The sequence below is a fragment of the Liolophura sinensis genome, chromosome 11 (assembly GCF_032854445.1).
Source record: "Liolophura sinensis isolate JHLJ2023 chromosome 11, CUHK_Ljap_v2, whole genome shotgun sequence".
In the NCBI taxonomy this organism is placed as follows: Eukaryota; Metazoa; Mollusca; class Polyplacophora; order Chitonida; family Chitonidae; genus Liolophura; species Liolophura sinensis.
Genome location: NC_088305.1, coordinates 24,742,983 through 24,763,251, shown reverse-complemented (window position 1 = coordinate 24,763,251; position 20,269 = coordinate 24,742,983). Strand labels below are relative to the sequence as shown.

The 20,269-nt window shown below is 39.8% G+C and overlaps 1 protein-coding gene across 1 annotated transcript; it reads right to left on the bottom strand.

Moving 5' to 3' along the window:
* Positions 1-934: 934 nt before the first annotated feature.
* On the bottom strand, positions 935-13,037 carry LOC135477563 (growth/differentiation factor 3-like). Its single transcript, XM_064757708.1, has 9 exons — positions 12,264-13,037; positions 7,937-8,068; positions 7,074-7,267; positions 5,818-5,961; positions 5,389-5,478; positions 4,580-4,774; positions 3,884-4,117; positions 2,878-2,978; positions 935-1,870 (listed from the first exon to the last, which is right to left on the bottom strand). The coding sequence occupies exons 1-9, from the start codon at positions 12,416-12,418 to the stop codon at positions 1,742-1,744; spliced, it is 1,374 nt and encodes a 457-aa protein (XP_064613778.1). The 5' UTR covers positions 12,419-13,037; the 3' UTR covers positions 935-1,741.
* Between the last annotated feature and the right edge of the window lie 7,232 nt (positions 13,038-20,269).

Sequence of the window (20,269 nt, the reverse complement as noted above, 5' to 3'; positions counted from 1 at the left end):
GGAGCATTGTTATTGCTTACCCAGTGAATAAAGATATAAGGTTTAGAAATCTGTACTTTAGTAGAGGTGTCTTAAGGACAAAATAAAGGTTCCAAAACAAGGGGTGGGTGGTTTGGGGTGTTCAATGCTGCCCGAAGGAACAATAGATATTGTTTGGCATATCACGTCCTGTTTGTTGGGTACCTACCGAATAGTGCTTGTTTTCTTCGGCGTCCACAGCCAATAATTCTGAACACCGTCAAATACGTGAAAGAGATTATTTGTTCACTTATTTGACTGGTGTTTTATGCCGTACTCAAGAATGTCTCACTTATTCGACCGTGGCCAGCATTATGGAGGAAATTCAGGAGGAAACTCGCGACCATTCGCAGGCTGCTGAAAGACTTCCCACTTACGGCCGGAGAGGAAGCCAGTGAGCAGAACTCACAGCGACCGCATTGATGAGAGGCTCCTGGGTCATTGCGCCGCGCTGGCGTACTAGCCTCTCGGCCAAGGAGGCCCACTGAGAAAGATTACACCTATCAAGTAATTGCATGTAAATGTATCAAATACGTCTGAAGTGAAAATACTTGTGACTGTTTGTTTAAGGCGAACAACGTTCCACTTTCGATGAATTCAAGAAATAAGACGGAATTTCTGTTTCAGTTCATTTTCTTTTATATAAAATGACAATGAAGTTGCACTGCAACAAAATATCTTCATTTTCACAAATGAACCACAGATACATGGGAGACAACTCACGCTAGCAGAACTCAGGGACAACCAGCTCAAAACAAAAGGGGAAAATTTCGTTATGTGCTACATATATGAGATAAGAACTCGATATCAGTCAGTCATTTTTGTAGAAAAAACGTTGCACAACAAAATATGAATATATTTGTATCAAAGAGATTGTGTTCACTTTCTCTTATTTTATGAAATATCTCTTTTTTTCCCTTTCTTGTAGAGAGAGTTCTCTCAAAGTTGACATTGTATATTTACACCCAATACGTTTGAATTTAAAACACACACGTTACACACAATGTCGCCTTTAAAGTCCCTCTCCGAACTTGCTAGATTACGTTATGAGCACACTTTCACCTCCTATTATTAAGTGACATGAAATTACACTCTCTTTAAAAACTGATTTTCTTCTGTCCTTTGTTCCAGAGAGGGCAGATATCAGAAATCCGAGCTTTTCAAGACAGGCGATTGAATATTGAAGCAAGAAATTTCATCACACACAATAATAATAATAAACTTATGGTTACACCTTATTCTTCTAAATATATATACAAATACTGACGAATGAAATACACATGCCAAGTACACCATTTTCGTAATATATTACATCGAGGTAGAGTGGACAAGCGTGAATTAAATTTCAGTATCTTGATCACGAGTTACATCCCTTCATCCGGTGCCTACCACAATGTAGTGTCTCCTTTTCTATTACAGCTAGAGCAATCGAAAACTTTGTAGGTTGTACTTAGTTTGTAGTCTCAAAAAATATTTGGCAATATTTCGAGATAAAATTAAACCCACATAGAACCAACAATTCGTCATCTTTTTGTACACACCTTTAAACGTTCAACTTCTTAAGCGATATGGAGTTTGACTGACCGGATTAACGCGAGATAACCTGATAATTTGCGAGACGTCTTGAAGTTTTAATCAAAACAGCCGACCAGATACTCAAGGACTACAATTTGCATGTGGTACACCCCTGTCCTCTCAAAGTTTATTCTTCCGGTCACGCGCTTTACATCTTGTCCGATAGCCCACACTCCTCCACGACGACATTTTTAACACTTCCTGACCCTGCGTTGCCACGACTGTCCTTATAGGCCAAAAACAAGGATCCCATCTTTGTAGGTACGCATCTACTACACTGAAATTTAAAGTACTACAATGAGTGAAAAATGATGCTCCATGTCTGTGCTGTAAAATTCTTTGCATTAAAATGGAAATTAAACTTAGTAAATAAAGTTTACAGTTTTGGTTCATATTGATGGCTACGAGAATGAAACTATTGCACTACTCGTGCAGGCCATAATTCAAAAGTACAACATGTAACAATCACTTGAATTGCATTTACCGCTTTATGATAACAGTAATATCATTCATTGGTAGCACTTTGAAGAAGAGTATGATCCTCCTTTAACATGTAGGCCTGTGTATATTACCTTTAATAAGAGGGATATATTGGAAATGTGTGTTCATGTGCAAAATAAGTCATTTATATATACATCTAATATGGAAAAGTAGCAGGAGTGCATCTTTTAAAATCGCCATTGGCCTCTGGAGTGCAGTTTATACCTTATGGGTGTACTTGTCCCTTATTAGTGTGCTTTATACCTTAGGAGTGTAGTTTATACCTTAAGAGTGCAGTTTATACCTTAGGAGTGCAGTTTATACCTTAGGAGTGTACTTTATCCCTTATGAGGGTAGTTTATACCTTAGGGGTGCAGTTCATACCTTAGGGGTGTACTTTGTCCCTTAGGAGTGTAGTTTATACATTAGGAGTGCAGCTTGTACCTTAGGAGTGTACTTTATCCCTCACGCGTGTACCTTATCACTTAGGAGTGTAGTTTATACCTTTGGGGTGTACATTATCCTTCAGGAGTGTACCTTATCCCTTAGGAGTGTACTTCATCCCTTAGGAGTGTACTTTATCCCTTAGGAGTGTACTTTATGCCTTGGGAATGCAGTTTATACACTATTTATGTACAGACTGCTATACAGAAATGTGTATGATATCATCGATACTTCATGAATTCACACTATAGTTGTTGTAACATTATTACAGATCCTTGTGTTCCAGCGATAAGCCTCACGTAATACACAAGTAATTATTTGACTCCATATTTTGGTACTAAATTTGCCGCACATACTTACATATCTATTGTCTAGTTCAAGGTCATCGGCGGTGCAATTTCCGACACAGAAACCTGCTTCTATAACATTCGGTGTAAATGTTAAGTTATCCCGTCCAAGATCTACAATAACAGACACAATGATAATATTATTCATAATCATTTATTATAAAAATAATAATAATAATAATAATAGATCACTCTTCATATAACCGGTCCAGATAGCACAGTTGGCAGAGCGTCTGTTTCAGTGGCGGTAGATCCAGGATCAATCCTATGATCGCGTCACACCTAAGGCCTTAAAAAAGAGGAACTTGTAACTTCCTGGCTTGGAGTTTAGCATTAAGGGGATAACTGGTTGACCCGTATCAGTATACCTGATCTGGTGGGGGCAGCCAACAAGGAGGCACATTACATGCATTCTAAGGATTCCTTTGTCGTCATATGACTGAAAAATTGTTAAGTACGACGTTAAACCCCAAACACTCACTCACTCAACTGATTTAACCAATTTTCTCATCCCAACCCATTCGACCTTGACCTATGAGATTTGCCCACTAGCATTCACCACTTGCTTCGTCGGCCGAGGCTCTAAGTCAGACGGTTTGTCAGGTACCATGACTAGGGCGGTACTTTATTACGGGCCTTCTGGGCACATTATATGTCGCTCCTTTCTCCTTGTGACAATCTCTTACTGAGTGATATCAGAAAAATCAAAAATTCTGTGTCTACGTTTGTTTCTATTAATATTGGATGCATATGTATCCAAATATATCTAAACTGTACACAAGATGATTTCTTCAGACACCTGGAATAATCTTACTGATAGGGCGGAAAGTAAAGAGGCCAACCTTAAGCATTCCCATGTGCTTCGCTCAGTTTCCTGTGATCAAGCCTGCCTAGTGCTGGCAGTGACGGAAGAAACATGAAGCCTCATGGATACATATGAAGGAGAAGTGAGAGCACGAGAAGGGCCTGCTATACAAATAGTGACATAGTGAACATGGGTAAACACCTTGCATTCCTACCTGAGAGTGATACAGTCAGTGGTTGTTTATAGCAAGGTTGATATTCCTCCGCCTCCGCCTCCGCCTCCGCCTCACGTCTCCGCCTGTCTAACGTAAACTCCATCCGCAGGAACTCTTTTTCCATAGTCACCACGTGAAGATTTGGTGCCAGACTGTTCTCAGAATCCGGCAGGGCGTGGGGAACCCCCAGAGCTTCTTCTTCTGATCGAGCCGGGAGGCACAGATTTGTGTCGTCTGTGAAGTAAATGACTGATATTCTGAGAACTTTCATCATAGACAATTGTAACTCTGAATAGCAAATACTTTTTTCCTATTGAATACGTTTGAAAAACGTTTGTATCAACACATTAATTTGTACCGCCATATAATAAATTATAAACTGAAACACATACTCCGCCCTGTTGCTTAATTCATATTTAACATCCAAAATTGCAGGCATCGTTAAGAAAGGACTTCTCGGATACAGCGTGAAACGGTGTGCGTTTCTCCACAGGCCGTGGCGTGGCTATGATACTCCGCCAGCCCAGTATAAAAAGTGGAGTTGAAATAGCCACAAGGGGCTCGTAACAAGAGAGAAACAGGAAATCAATGTGGTTAGCTGTGGCAAAAGGTGCTAATTATCTTCACTTCCTATGTTTAGTACAATTTAACAATCTGATGCACACAATAAATCTGACATAACTAAAGGCTACTCACTGCCTGAGCAGTTCAGTCCAACAAATATTTTATTTGCATCCAGACGCTGTTCGTTCGTTTTTCGCACAACAATCTCGAGTCCATAGTTATCAGACGGAATCCGACGCCAGTGTTTTAATGCAGGTTTGATATTTAACAATACCCATCTCTCTTCTGTTCTGGAAACGATTTTAGCGTCAACCACCACCTTCCGAGCTAAAATAACAGACAATAGATGTGAGGGAGAGGCATGCTTAAATAGATGTAATGGATATGACATGAAAAGGAAGAAGCAGTCAACGGTTTTCAGTAATGTAAGGAAAAAGTGCTGAATAATACGAAATTTTAAAAAGTTCTAAATACAAGTCTTACAAAAATATGTATTTTGATCCAGGTTCAGTATCCACTTTTCACACGAGAATCTACGGGATGTAACGGTATTGACGCGTATACGTCCTCCGATTAAGCCGATATTTATCAGGACCGCAGCTTGCATTCCTCTTTCGTGTGGTAATCCTTGAGATTTTAGTCTTCCTAAAGTTATCCTGAATTGCTGGCGTTAGCTGAATGGGGTCATCTCAAAGGGACATTCGATACAAATATTATATACAAAAGGAAGATGCCTTTGTATTGTTTACAAAGAGTAAACGCAATGTCCATTTTGTTAAATAATAATAATATGATAATAATATAATGCTAAAATGCGTACATGTGTAGTGGACTAATATCCAATCATTTTGCGTGCCACAACAAAACAGAATATTATTTACAGTGCCACAGAAGATCATGTCAGCTGAACTTGGCAGTGAATCTAAACATACGACACTTACGTCTTCCATTAGCTTTCCGTGTTGACAGGTATCGGTACACACGAACTTCCAACCTTGAGTCAACGATATTCCGAGTCTGCCGGCGAAAATCTGCAAGAGGAAAAACATTAAACTCGTTAACAACCAAGTTTATGTGTGAAAGGAACTGTCAACAGTCCAGATGAAACCAACAACCTTTGACAGATACCTGATAAATTTGACGACGTACAGTTCCAGAAGAACTAGTGGGACATCGAGGAGCATAATGTCTAACTAAAACAGAACAATGGCTGCTGTTCTTGTTTCAGTGAATTTGTACCTAAGCTCCCCAAAGCTACGCAGAAACAGAAAAGTGCAACTGATAAACAGATACCCAATGTGAGTTCAGTTTGTTAGGGGAACGATTTGTCGCTTTTGCAATAAAAGGTCAGGATGTGGTTAAGCGCTTACTAGTGTTGTCTTTCAGTCGTATCTTGAGGATTCCTTGTGTGATCTTCCGATCCTCATCACAGAAGTTCATATCAAAGTAAAGCTGCATGGATTTCGGGTTGGCATTGACCCTGACGTGATTGCTTTGGTTAATTGGCATTTCACCTGTAAGAACAAGACAAGAACATTAGCAGCAACTTTAGAACATGTGTTTCCTTGAGAGATTTTTTCGCTTAAAATATACATATAGTCAGAGCGACCGCATTGGTGAGAGGCTCCTGGGTCATTGCGCCGATTTATTCACAAGAGAACTGTATACTCATTGTGCAATGTAACAATCTTGCAGTAATTTTGACGGATAAACTTGACACACCCGTTTTTTGTAGTAATAACCGAATTGACGCTGGTTAAAATCGTCAGCACACACACAACACACAGGATCTTATACTCAACACACAATACACAGGATCTGATACTCAGCACACAATACACAGGATCGCATTCTTAACACAATACACAGGATCACATACTCAACACGCAGGATCTTATACTCAACACACAATATACAGGATCTTACACTCAGCACACAATACACAGGATCTTATACACAATACACAGGTTCTCTTACTCAACACACAGGATCTTATAACAATGCACAGGATTTTATACTCAACAAAGAGGATCTTATACACATTACACCATAAACAGAATCTCATTCTCAACACTCAAGATCTTATACACAGCACACAATACACAGGATCTCATATTCAACACACAGGATCTTATACACAACACACAATACACAGGATCTCATATTCAACACACAGGATCTTATACACAACACACAATACACAGGATCTCATATTCAACACACAGGATCTTATACACAACACACAATACACAGGATGTCATACTCAACACACAGGATCTTATACACAACACACAGGATATCACACTCAACACACAACACAGAGGATGTCATACTCAACACAGAGGATGTCATACTCAACACACATGATATCATCCCCAACACACAATACACAGGATCTCATACTCAGCACAGAATGTACAAGATATCATACTTAACACACAACACACAAGATCTCATACTCAACGCAAATACAAATGACTTCATACTCAACACACACGATATCATACGCCACGCACAATACACACGGAACTCATACTCAACACACAAAATACACAGGGTCTCATACTCAACACACGCAATACAGGGTCTCATACTCAACACACAGCACACAGGATTTCATACTCACACGCCGCAACCATACATTCGAATGTCTTGACGACATTGGAACCGTCTGTGCTCGGCCGGGTGCGGTTAAGCGTTGATATCAGCCTTAGCTCTTCATCCTCGCTCAGTTTTGGGGTCGAGTAGGCCGTAGGGTCGCTGATTCCCAAAGCCTGTAGTATATGATACTGGATCTCCGCGATGCGGAGCAACTTCAAACTGCAACCGAAGCGTGGGGAGTTTGTTGAATAATGGAGTAAAAAAAAATTTGATTGACAAGGTTCGGACGTGAGACGTAGTTGTGATTAGACGAAAATCCATTTGTTTCAGTGTCATTTCATGTGTTTGACCGACTGATTGACCACCTTAAGCCAATCTTCAACATGTACCTGACTAACCTCTTCGCCAAAAGAAGAGCACTATCCCATTCATGCTGAACGCCAAGCGTAACTTCCTCTTTTAAGGTTTTAGGTGTGACTCGATGCAGCATTTACCCTGGATCTACCGCTCCCGTAGCGGACCAGGCTCATAGAAGAAGGTCTGCTGTATATATACATTATGTAAGAAAAAACTGTCTCAATTCAAACAATATCATTATATATTTGACTTTGGCTTAACTCACGGATTTTTAGAGTATACGATGGAGGGCCCGGAGGAAACCACCGACATTTGGCAAGTAATGAAAGTCATGAAATTTCCCAATCGCAACCAACATATGTGTATAATATATTAATGCATCAGACTGCGCAGTCGGGCCACATGAGCGTTGTTGACCGATTATCGTCACCAAGGTCTCGCAAGCAATGAGAACAGTAACAGCTAATGTAACCAATAAGCATAACTTTGGTCTTCGACATATCACAACAGTGGTGAAATTAAACCTCTCACCTCTCCTCCGTGACTCTGTCGGCGGACTCGCCTTCGTCACTGGAGGCGTCCTCGGTCTCTGACATGTACCTCAGCACCTGGTCACGATTCCAACCACTAAATCCTGCACGTGCCGGCTCTTCTCCTTCCACCCTGGGAACAGCAAGATTGATTCAGTGAATATTATCAAATCGATAATGACCAGAAACCTTGCAAAACTGTGTGTTACACATTAAAATAATAACAAATCGCCAAATGTGACGGGGGGATAGATATTGTGTTTCGATGGACTATACCATGTCGGGATACACCTTGAATCATAAAATGGACAAGTGGGTCCATCAGTGGCAATTAGCAAAAGAGGAACTTGTCCGGGATTAGGGCGTCGTTTGTCTTGCGCGCTACACGGTGTTAAAGTTGAACAACACCGTAAATATGTTGACACTAGGACTGGTCGGGTATACCAGGAGGCACCTTGGTGAAAAAGCGAAAAATACTGTTGAAGATTATGCTAAATTCCAAACAAACAAGAAAGATATTTTCAACAAATTTATGCCCTGCCCAGGATTTTGACGGCTGTCCGGTTTATGAGTGGAAGAAAACTAGCCTAATGAATAGGGCCGCACCGAATTACCTCCCTTGAGGTCACTCTCTCTGTTAAAATTTGCCTCATACATCAGCTGGAAAACATCAACTTTATTTGTTATCTGACGACATTTCTACGAATCTCACTGGTTGCTATCATATTACATCCCTTTATAGAAGCAGTTCCACTTCTCGTAGTTTCAAGCCTCAAAAACTAATCTCGCATTACGTCATAGTCGGTGTCGTGTGACAACTGAAGTAATTCAGAGCCGGCCTTTTAGACACTGTGTGCTATTGATACAACGTGGCCCAATAAGAGTACAATAAGAGACAGGAAACGCTACGAGGGCTCTAAGTGCGGATAGGAAAATATCCAGCGTTTGTGTTACACGTTGCCTCGTTACAACGTCCAATTCATTAGGCTAGAGGAAACCAGAAAGGCCGTCGTAAACCATCGACCTTTACCTGACAAACCCCTACATGCAAAGTTTAGGCAGTATGAACTTCGACAAACTTCAGATATCACTCGAAACTACAGAATACTTCGCTATCGCATGTCAGCCTCACATCATGTTATTCCCGCTAGGTTCAAGCCTTTGATTTATTGAAAATGGCTTTCTTTTCGGGGCGATTGATTCTGCTACCTTCGGCCTCTTATATAAGACACCAAAAATGCATCAAAATACAGAGGTTAAGATAGCCTTATTTTATTATGGCGTAAAACCAGACGAAATGGACTCCGTACTGGTACCTAGCATTCTTGATGATCAAGAGATCTAATGGCTCTAGTGGAAATTCCCTAGTCTGAGCGATGAGGTCACGAGTTCGAATCCAGCTGTCGATTGTCCAACTGTGGCTTTATATAAGGGAGTTTATCAGGAGGCTGAACACAAAAAGATTTGCCCGATTTCAGTCACAGAATCTTATACATTAATCAGTACCTGTGTCTCCAATACAAAATGTTCCATACTCCCGTCATTTACCACGACGGTTACACCATCAAGCAGCGATGCTCTTTGCACACAGACACAAGGTTTCACACAGCTTTTCAATGGAACATGGGAGTGGGAAATTCAGTGTATTTAGGTTAGACACGCCATGCAGTGATAGTGTTGACATATGTGTGACAGGCCAGTGTCAAATCATGTGCTACCCAACGGCTGAAAATATGTTCCACTCGTTGAAAACACGCACGCGCACCTGCAAAGTACTCAGTCGGGTTATTTCGTTCGACTCGCATATAAAAATATCAGGGGTTAGAATTACGTGGAATTCAGTGTTTCAATGTTTCGACTTCCTTGATGATCTTCAATAAGACTGTGCGAAATAACCACGACATCCATCTACTTTCTTGGAATCGCAGTAGATGACATTATCGGCACCCAGAACGAGACATATCCCTTTGTTTCCATGGCGCCCCATTCACAACAGAGACAATAGCTCAAGCTGAAAGAACGGCGGAACAGTTCCTCCTCTCAGACTGATACTATCCCATTCACGCAGAAGTTCGTTATGACATGCCATAAGCTCAAGTCTTGTCCAAACACAGGCCCTTGGACCATTTGTTTTGCTGAGAAGCTTCCTATAACTCTTAATTCAACAGGTTCAAATCCAGATCACTTATACCTCACGACTGCATGCAGTCAAGTATATGATTTGAGGAAAGACAGGTGTCCAGAATTAACATACGACCTTCGGCAGATATCTGGTAAACCCCTTAAAATATGGCTTAAAGCTGCAATTTTAAAACTAGCCTTCGAGTAAGGCTTCGAAATTTTAAATTGGCGCCATGCCTAGAATATTGACTGTCTTTCCTGCATAACTGAAAACTGATATCCACCCCCTCTTCAATGCCACCTGTTTTATTTGCCATTTATATAATATATAGTCATATATTTAATTTTTTTGTATAATTGTTTCTTACATATTCATTTGGAAATTAACTGATGTTTCATTTTGTTTTTGTCATGGATTTTGCTGTCTATGCTCTACGTCTTTGATCATATTGCTATTTTAAACTTCGAACACCCTTTCACGATTGACGAGTGATATTGCCTGGGAATGACGGCCAGGGCACGTAGATATGACGATTCAGACAACATCGCACAATAAAAGAGCGTGTATCTTGAATTTTACACCCTTGTGGAACCCACTAATTAGAAAGAGAGATACACTCAAAAAATAATCTGTTAAGTTTAACCGAAATTATGTTGTTTCAGTGATGCTAGAATGTATTCAGCTGTTGTAAAAGCTTATTCATTTCAATATAACACATATATTCTATGAATTTAACAAAAAGATTCTATTAATCTAACAGGATATCATGTTGAATATAACAAAGTATTATGCTATAATAACAAGATACATTTTGGTATCACTCACAACACAGATTAATTTTTTGAGTGTAAAACGATGTGCTGTGTTTTATACCATCCGAAGGAATGTTGATTAACAATATGCAAAACAAAAATATGTTAATATATATAAAAAATTTCAGGAATCGTATGTTTAACCTTGAAGCCTCTCCAGTCAGAGAAGTAACGCTTAGGTCTCGCTCTCCCCAGGTGCTTGCATTGGAGTTTACAGTACAAGCAGCAGCGACGCTCTGGAATATTATTTCAAAACACAAAGCGTTCATAAACTTACGCAGCCATGCACCGAATGGAGCTGGAAACAGAACTCGCTGACCCACTGAATTCTGATGGGGCTCTGGAAGGAAATTAGTCTAGGGGCTCTTTAAGGAGGCATATAAATCGCATTTATAAATGTGTGCGCGCTTTTGTGGAGGGGTGGGAAGGAAAATGAGCCGCTTGTATTTAATTTTTAACGGTGCCAGAAGAGCCAAGGAGAACCATATGAAAAGGAAGTAATAAACCGGACTAATTAGATGCAGATGAAAATTTTTGCTCTATTCCAGTAATGGTTAACATGTGATCTGATTTTGATTAAACTGCATATGACGCAACACTCGTTACAATCAAACTCTCACTCACTCTAAATGGTTAAACATTATCAAGTATTTGAAAACATTTTATACATGCTTTTAACTGATCATTCGGTTAAAATGGTTAAAATACCAGCCCCTGTTTAATGAGCTGTGAGATAAGCGGGTACAAGACTCAGCTTGAATTTCAAATAAAACTAAGAAAGCTGCTATTAATTTTCTTAACCCTTTCTTTAAAGCATTACAAAAATATGCAAATACAACGGTCAATATACTTGAAAACAGTTTTTCCTGTATATGAAAGTAATGTAAAGCACAGTGTTAAGCCCAATAAAATTCATAATGTAACATGCTCAATCCCAGCCTGTTAGAAATTGCCACTGTTTTTGTATTGTAGCGGGTGAAGTGCTCTTTATGTATTTGTTTATGTCTTTGACTCCTGTTTTACGCTGTACACAAGAATATTTGACTTATACCACCGCGGCCAGCGTTATGGTGAGGGTAAAAACCCGACCATCCGCAGGCTGCCGTCAGTTCTTCCCACATACGGTAGGAGAGGAAGCCAGCATGAGCTGGACTTGAACTCATAGCGATCGGTGAGAGGCCCCTGGGTCATTGAAGCAAAGGTCATAAAATATTAACATTCGTGCTGAAGTTTACAACTTTCCAGTAGAACATATCGTATTTATAAAACAAATCTCAATATGCCTTTTAAAACTCTCACGAACAAACAAAATAAGTAACTCAGTCATTGACGAAATTTTACGTTAATTGTTTTCGCGGTAAGTGAAAAAGGAGATATAGGAGTTGGCTACTTACGGGTTTAAGGTCGTGGCGGCAACCTCTTCGGTGAGCGGCATGGTCACCATCGGTTCTGTGACATCATCTACATCCCTCCTCACCACACTGTTACGTCCATACTGAGCACAGAAGACCAGCCACAGGAAAGTCGTTAACTTGTTCAACACGTCCATATTAAACAGTTGTAGTTTTTCAACAGGCAAATCTGTCCAAGTCAGAGAGACGTCAAAAGGTGTGCAGAACGAAACGAGAATGTTATTCTTGAGATCGTGAAATTCGGGGGAAAAAAATCTCCAAAAAAGTTGTCAAAAAGTCCCGCCTTATTGAGGAGGTTTTCAGTTCTTTGTCCAAAGTATCTTGGTTCATCTAAAACCTCGTCAGATTTCTTCGCTGTCCAGATTCTCTCTTCTTCGATCTCTTATTTATATACCTTGACAACCGACAACAGCTTTTCAGAATTGTGAGATTCGTGTTTATGTTCAAATATTTTCACAGCGGTATCAGAAAATGAACGAATTTTGATGAGATACGGTGGAATAACTGCCCTTAGGTTTCAGCAAGAAAATCTATTCTTTAAATGTCCTCAGTCGAAGTAGCGATACATCAACTGCTTAATGAACAGTAGTAAAATGTACGAGTTATGCTCGTCCTTAAAAGCAGGATACCGGAGAGAAACTTGAAAACTTCTAACTAGCGTGGATGCCTTGTCTGCCCCTTTTATAAACCTTTGAAAGACAGTGACGTATTTTTTTCGTTGACTTCTATTTCACAGTAGAATCAAACGTAAACACGTGAACCAGTTTCCGCCCAGCGTGACTGTGTTTGGAAGGGTGTGGCGATAAAGCAACAACCTGCTTTTCGTCTGAAGTCCTTCCGCAGATCTCCCGCGCACTAATTCTATACGACACATAGTTCCACGACCCGGTGCAGGAAGGGCACACCGCTTTTAATGACTCCCAATAAAACTCCAGGCGTGCTGTAAAACGGTAAATAAAACTGATATGCTGGAGAACGTCACTGGCGGGAAGGGTTTTGTGAAAGCAGTCAAAACAACAACACGGGCCTGGCCACTGGACTACAGCAAGGTTGTTATTTATACTAGCGACTGGAGCACCCCAGGACTGTCTGGGACTGAGAAACGAGATCACAGATGCTCCGGTAAACCACGCGCCATCGGTAGTTTGCTGTGTCTACTACCAGAATATCGCCCACCGGCAAACTATACCAACATTTCATCCTATACCATACTTACTAGGCCGGGTGGGCAGGGGTTTTGGGGGGAGTGGGGGGGTGCGGGGTGATCAAGTGGTGGACATTTTCTTCCTCGGTAAAGGCCATAATTTACTATAAAATAATTAACTGGAATTAAGTGGAATTAAATTTCAGTGTAAAAAGTATCAAGTACATATAGGCTGAATATGAATGTGACGTATTGGTGATCGACGATTCAACAAATGGTCAGAAATGAATCGCAGACATACAATCCAGTTTAATAATAGATTAACAGTGTTTGCTAGCATCCGTTGTGTCACAGTGAAAAGCTTCATCAAATGGGGAAAACTCTCTGACTAGATATGCCGTGGCTGAGATCAAGGCCACAGTTATCCATTTATTGTTTTTGTCAATTCAAATTTGGCCCAAAAAATTGTCTGAAAGATTGTCTTCAACTTGACCAGATCTCTACCCCTCCACCCTATAGTAGGCGGGCGTTGAGGTACGTACATGATAGTCAGTTTATGTTTATTAGTTTTTAATTATATTATCTTGAGCTTTAATTATTTATTTATTTGATTGGTGTTTTACGCCGTACTCTAGAATATCTCACTTATACGACGGCGGCCAGCATTATGGTAGGAGGAAATCGGGCAGAGCCCGGGGGAACCCACGACCATCCACAGGTTGCTGCAGACTTTCCCACGTACGGGCGGAGAGGTAACCAGCATCAGCTGGACTTGAACTCACAGAGAGGTGAGAGGCTTCTGGGTCATTACGCTGCTCTAGCGCCCTGCCGAACTAAGCCACGGAGACCCCCTTGAGCTTTATGTAAAACACGTATGTATTAAGCTGATTTCATGAAGGATATAAAACAGACGCGTTTGAATATCATATATTACATCATTATGTTCACTTAATGACGGAAAAAGAAAACGACATTTAGATAAGGTTTGCAACATTTAAAATAGCAATAGTTTTGATATTGTTTGTAAAGCAGACGAAACAAAACTCTACCACATAAAACTTTTTAATTCCCGATTATCATCTCATCGAATCGAGATTCAGTGATAAAGACTGAAATCAGCAGCTGTTTACAAATCAGACGTACAGGAAAATGTGTGCACAGACAGACTGAAATTAACAGCTGTTTACAAATCAGACGTACAGGAAAATGTGTGCACAGACAGACTGAAATTAACAGCTGTTTACAAATCAGACGTACAGGAAAATGTGTGCTCAGACAGACTGAAATTAACAGCTGTTTACAAATCAGACGTACAGGAAAATGTGTGCACAGACAGACTGAAATAACGAACTATTTACAGAACCGATGTAGAGAAAGTGTATTTAAACAGACTGAAATGAAATTACAAAACAGATGCAGAGAAACGGATGTATTCAGACGGATTGAAATGATCAGTTATTCACACAACAGATATGTAGAGGAACAGTTGTATTCAAAAGTGTTGAAATAATGAGCTATTCAAACAACAAATATATAGAGGAACAGTTGCATTCAGACGGATTGAAATGATCAGTTATTCACACAACAAATATGTAGAGGAACGGATGTATTCAGACAGACTGAAATAATGAGCTGTTCAAACAACAAATATGTAGAGGAACGGATGCATTCAGACAGACTGAAATAATGAGATGTTCAAACAACAAATATGTAGAGGAACAGTTGCATTCAGACGGATTGAAATGATCAGTTAATCACACAACAAATATGTAGAGGAACGGTTGTATTCAAAACAACAGATATGTAGAGGAACGGTTGTATTCAAAAGGATTGAAATAATGAGCTATTCAAAACAACAGATATGTAGAGGAACGGTTGTATTCAAAAGGATTGAACGCTTCAAAACAGATGTATTCAGGGAAACTGAACACAGCTATATACTGTGCAGATGTATAGGAACGGGTGTATACAGATATACAGGAACGGATGTGACCAGATATGTGCATACAGAAAGGGATCTTTATAGGGTTATTCTTTTAAATACTTTATAATTTGGTTTATTTAGATTTTACTGTTTGATATTTTGATACATTTATCTTCCATCAAAGATATTTCACACAACCGAGTGCTCCTATTTGGATAAATGTGCTTAACCGCCTTCAAAGAGGCACGAGCATTTAAGACACGGGCAGTAGATCATCACGCGTCTTTCATCCTCGACAGCAAAGGGCATCCACAATTATTAATGTACTGGACAGCCGTTGCCCTGGTAAACAGTACTTTCCAAACCTCAGGTTAAAAAAAAAAAAACCATTCCAATGCTGTGAACAAGCCCGTGCCACGTGACGTCCAAAAACTCAACCAATCAGGCTCTCACTAGGAATGACGTCAAGGTGACCTAGTTACATACATTAGCCGAGTTTCCAAAGCTACCACGGCCATGTGTCAGAAAGAAGGCAAACGCATGAATGACCACTTAATCATTCTAAGTATACATTTATTTAGTGACTTCATCAGCGTCGTGATTCACCGATGTTGAAAATTGCGGGGAGATTCTCGGTTCATTGTGGTGTTTTTAAACAATCTCTTGCGTCACTCAAATAAGTCTTGGTATTTAATTGCTCTAATTGTAAATAATCCAATATTTCAGAACGTATTTTTATCATAGATAGAGAGAGAATTTATTCATTTATGTATGTATTTGATTGGAGTATTACGCTGTGCTCAAGAATATTTCACTTTAAACGACGGCAGCCAGGATTACGCTGGGGGGGAAACAGAACAAAGTCCGGAGAAAATCCACTACCATTTGCAGAATGCTATAGACTTTCCCACGTAGGCCTACGAACAGAAAATGGCAACTGTACTGATTAGGGAGAAAGTACCGTATTTCACCAGATATTTAGCTGTTTTGAAGCTAAACACGTTTTTGCTTGATTCTGATTTATGCATCCACTTTATAGAGTAAGTAAGAGTTTTCTTCGTAAAGTTTCCGATCAGTAAAACTAGCATCAAAAGTATCATTTTAGTGCCTTTATGTCGTTCTGAAAGGGCTTTTTTTTGACAGGTCAATCTTTCGGTGAAATACTTCGTAGAGCCTTAGGTCTCCGTCTTTCTGTGGGAAAAACTGAGTAACGGTACTGAAAAAATGTAAGATTAAAACGAAATACCCAGTAATTTAATCAGATATCAGAGACTTCAATGTTTTGTCTTAGATGCCAGTCAACGTCAATTTCAGATACAAAGCCCGGCAAGTGTGACGTAAGCAGTGGCCCTGGTGAATACTATGTGAACTAGGGCAGAACCTGTACTATCTGGTATCATGGTCTATGTTGACGAAATGTCACTGGGTGTACATTCTGCCAAGTCCTCAATGAAAACACCGCTTTCAAAATATTTACGTTTGAATACGACACGGTTGTATATAAACACTAATGTACGTTGTGAGTGTAGTGCACGGTTTAAATGTCTGTTAGCGTAAATAAAACTCGAATTAATTATGTGATAAGGCTAGAATGGTCGACCCCAGTAGGAACCTTTTACGAGACTAAAATATGTTACATACTTTACGCTTTTTTTAACTGTTGCAGTCTGGGCGATGACACATGTCCGCCAAACCTCAATTAACAGTGACGCTTACGAGTGGGAAGTAAACCATTTGCTATTTGAACATCCGTAAACTATTTCCGTTTGCGATATGGCAACTATCGTCAATGAAAAATGTTTTCAGTGTCGTAGTAGATATTTTAAGTTGACTTGTTCCGATTAAAAAGTCGTTCCCTTGCTTGTAGTTATCTCAGAATTAAAAATGTGTTGACTAGTTGACTGATTGTTTGCTTCGGGACCGGTAGATCCAGGATCAATCCTTGATCGAGTCACACCTAAGACTTTAAAAGAGGAAGTTGTAACTTCCTCGCTTGGCGTTCAGCATGGAGGGGATAGTGGAACGATAGTGACCCGTATCAGTATAATGGCTCGGGTGGGACGACTTACTTGCCTTCGGTACGTCGTCTCGGTGAAGCAGCACTAAATAAAAGAGGGGTGGAAATCCGTCCTGCAACAAGGAGGCACATTACACGAACATGCACCCTAATGATTCCTTCGTCGTCATATGACTGAAAAATTGTTGAGTACGACGTTAAACCCCAAGCACTCTCTCACTCACTCATTGATAATTGAATGCATTCATTCGTCGATGGATTCATTTTTTGAATGAATTATTTGTTGATTGATCGATTGATCTTTTCCTTCATTTTGATGCATCCATCCACTCATTTATTGATTCATTCATCTATCTATTCTTTCATTTTTCATTTTTATCTGTTCATTGATCATTTCATCGATTCATTCATTGATGTATGGATTGATTGATTCCTTGTTCAATCTGTTGATTCATTGATTCATTTTTCACTGATTCATTCATTTATTTTCTTAGATCTCATTTATCACTCCGTGCATTCATTATGTCATCAATTCCTTGATGGATTCATTCGGTCATAAATTCATCATTCTATTCATTCCATTAGTCATTGATTGATGCATTCGTGTTAAGTTTTATTGTTTATCCATTGCTTTATTGAATTTCCCAGCCAGTTTGACAACTGGGCAATATTTTATTCCTTCTGTCATCAATTTGTTTATTTAGTTAATCAATCAGGGATTGTTTCACAAGGAAACAAACAAGAAGCAGATATCTGAACATCCCAGTCTAAACACATCACACGTCGTAACTAAAATCACAGTACATACATCAGCCATTCTATTATTTCAATGTTTTCCCGAAAGTATAGAAAATTGAGATATAGAATCATTATTCTACACACCAGTTGTAACGAAATAATGTTTATTTATTTATTTATTTCATTTGTCTTTTTCGCCGTACTGAAGAATATATACACTTATCCGACGGCGTGAACATATGAATATATGTCACCAATATACGACAGCGGCCCGGGGGAAATCCACGACCATCCGTAGGTTGCTGCTGATCTTGTACTTGTATTAAGCAAAGAATAGCTAAATGCATGAAATGATATGCAGCAACAGAAAAGTTTATGAGCTGAAATATCAATCATATTGCAGAATAGTAATTTGGTTTTGAGGGTTTATTCATGCCTATGACTCAGCTCTATATTGCTCTGTCTGACTCATTCGTATAAAACGCTTGTCTCTCTTCGGAAAACACCCATCTATACACATCCGTTCCTGTCCGTCTGTATACATCCGTTCCTGTACGTCTATATACACCCGTTCCTGTGTATCTGTGCACATCCATTTCTGTACATTTGTACACATCCGTTTCTATATATACATCTGTATATATCCGCTCCTGTACGTTTGTAAACGTCCGCTCCTGTACATTTGTAAACGTCTGATCCTGTAGATCTGTATAAATCCGCTCCTGTAACTTTGTAAACGTCCGCTCCTGTACATTTGTAAACGTCAGATCCTGTAGATCTGTGCTCATCCGTTCCTGTATATCAGGATTTTGATGACTGTGACCTTTTGCCCGAATCCACCTCTCCGGTTTGTAGACGGTGCTCCGTCAGGTGGTATGCCAGAAGGGTGCTGGTAAGCATGCACCCAGCTCTGTTCTGTTTCCACAACCAATAAGCCTTGCTCCTGGTGATAACTGTATCATATCTATGTATGTATAATATCAAAACGACAGGATTGTACCAGATAGGGGCCTCCGTGGCTCAGTTCGTTAGCGCGCTAGCGCAGCGTAATAACTCAGGAGCCTCTCACCAACGTGGTCGCTGTGAGTTCAAGTCCAGTACAGGCTGGCTTCCTCTCCGGTTGTACGTGAGAAGGTCTGCCAGCAAGCCGCGCGAGGTCGTGGGTTTTCACCAGGCTCTACCCGGTTTCCTCCCACCTAATGCTGGTCGCCATCGTATAAGTGAAATATTCTTGAGTACGGCGTAAAACACCAATCAAATGAAATCAAATATCAGATATATAAGTGACAGTCCCGTTACAACTGCATAGTTCAACATAAGTCATTTCGTTTATATACTGGACACTCGTACATAAACCATGACTAAACAAGTACTTGCTGAAGTCGACAAAATAGTTCTTTAACCACTAATGTCGGTTAAATTTAATAATTTTAAAATCAATCGATCCATCATGAGGTATATAAGTCCTATGAACGTAAATGTACAAGATGACCTCACGTGGAATCTGCTTGTACTCTGTGACCGTGCTACTGCACGAGCTACATACATCGTAAACTGACCACTGATTGTCGGTGGTTAATTGGTACCGATTTAAGGACTTACACACGACTTAATATTTGGAATTTGGGAAGAACATTTCATTCAATTTTTTTTTTTTTTTTTTTTTTTTTGGCCATAGGGTTGTCGAGTGCTATGCTTAGATGAGTTCAGTTTGCTTTTTAAGGCGGCAAAAATAGTGTATATACGAAGAACATATGCGTGAAATCGCGTGAACCTACGCGGTTTCCCTTGAAATTCGGTATGAAACATTTTCTCCGTAAATATACACCGCCTGAGTAGTAGCAGTATAGGATGACACAATTCACGGAGAAAAATCTCTGCACTATGTTTGGTAAAAATTGTATCTATTCTTTATTTCTCTACGCTTCAAAATACAACTCAGAAACACTAAAGGAGAAAAAGTAATCGATTTTCTACGTTGTGAAACAACATTTGTTAACCAATTTGATTTGGATTCTGAAAACGTTTTCAGGAATTAGGCCCTGCGTTTCTCTGGAGCTTGCCTTTCTACGTCTATGTTGAGTCTTTCTTTAATTTTTTATTTTGACTGGTGTACTCAAGAATATTTCACTTATACGACGGCGGCCAGCATCATGGTGGGAGGA

What these genes read in the sequence shown, in the direction of transcription:
- LOC135477563 (XM_064757708.1), bottom strand. Translation starts at nt 12,418, where the DNA reads ATGGACGTGTTGAACAAGTTAACGACTTTCCTGTGGCTGGTCTTCTGT. An exon ending in GCCGCCACGACCTTAAACCC is followed by an intron (nt 8,069 to 12,263) that starts GTAAGTAGCCAA and finishes TGCTGTTCCCAG; the next exon opens with GGTGGAAGGAGAAGAGCCGG. An exon ending in CGAATGTATGGTTGCGGCGT is followed by an intron (nt 5,962 to 7,073) that starts GTGAGTATGAAA and finishes TTGTTCTTACAG; the next exon opens with GTGAAATGCCAATTAACCAA.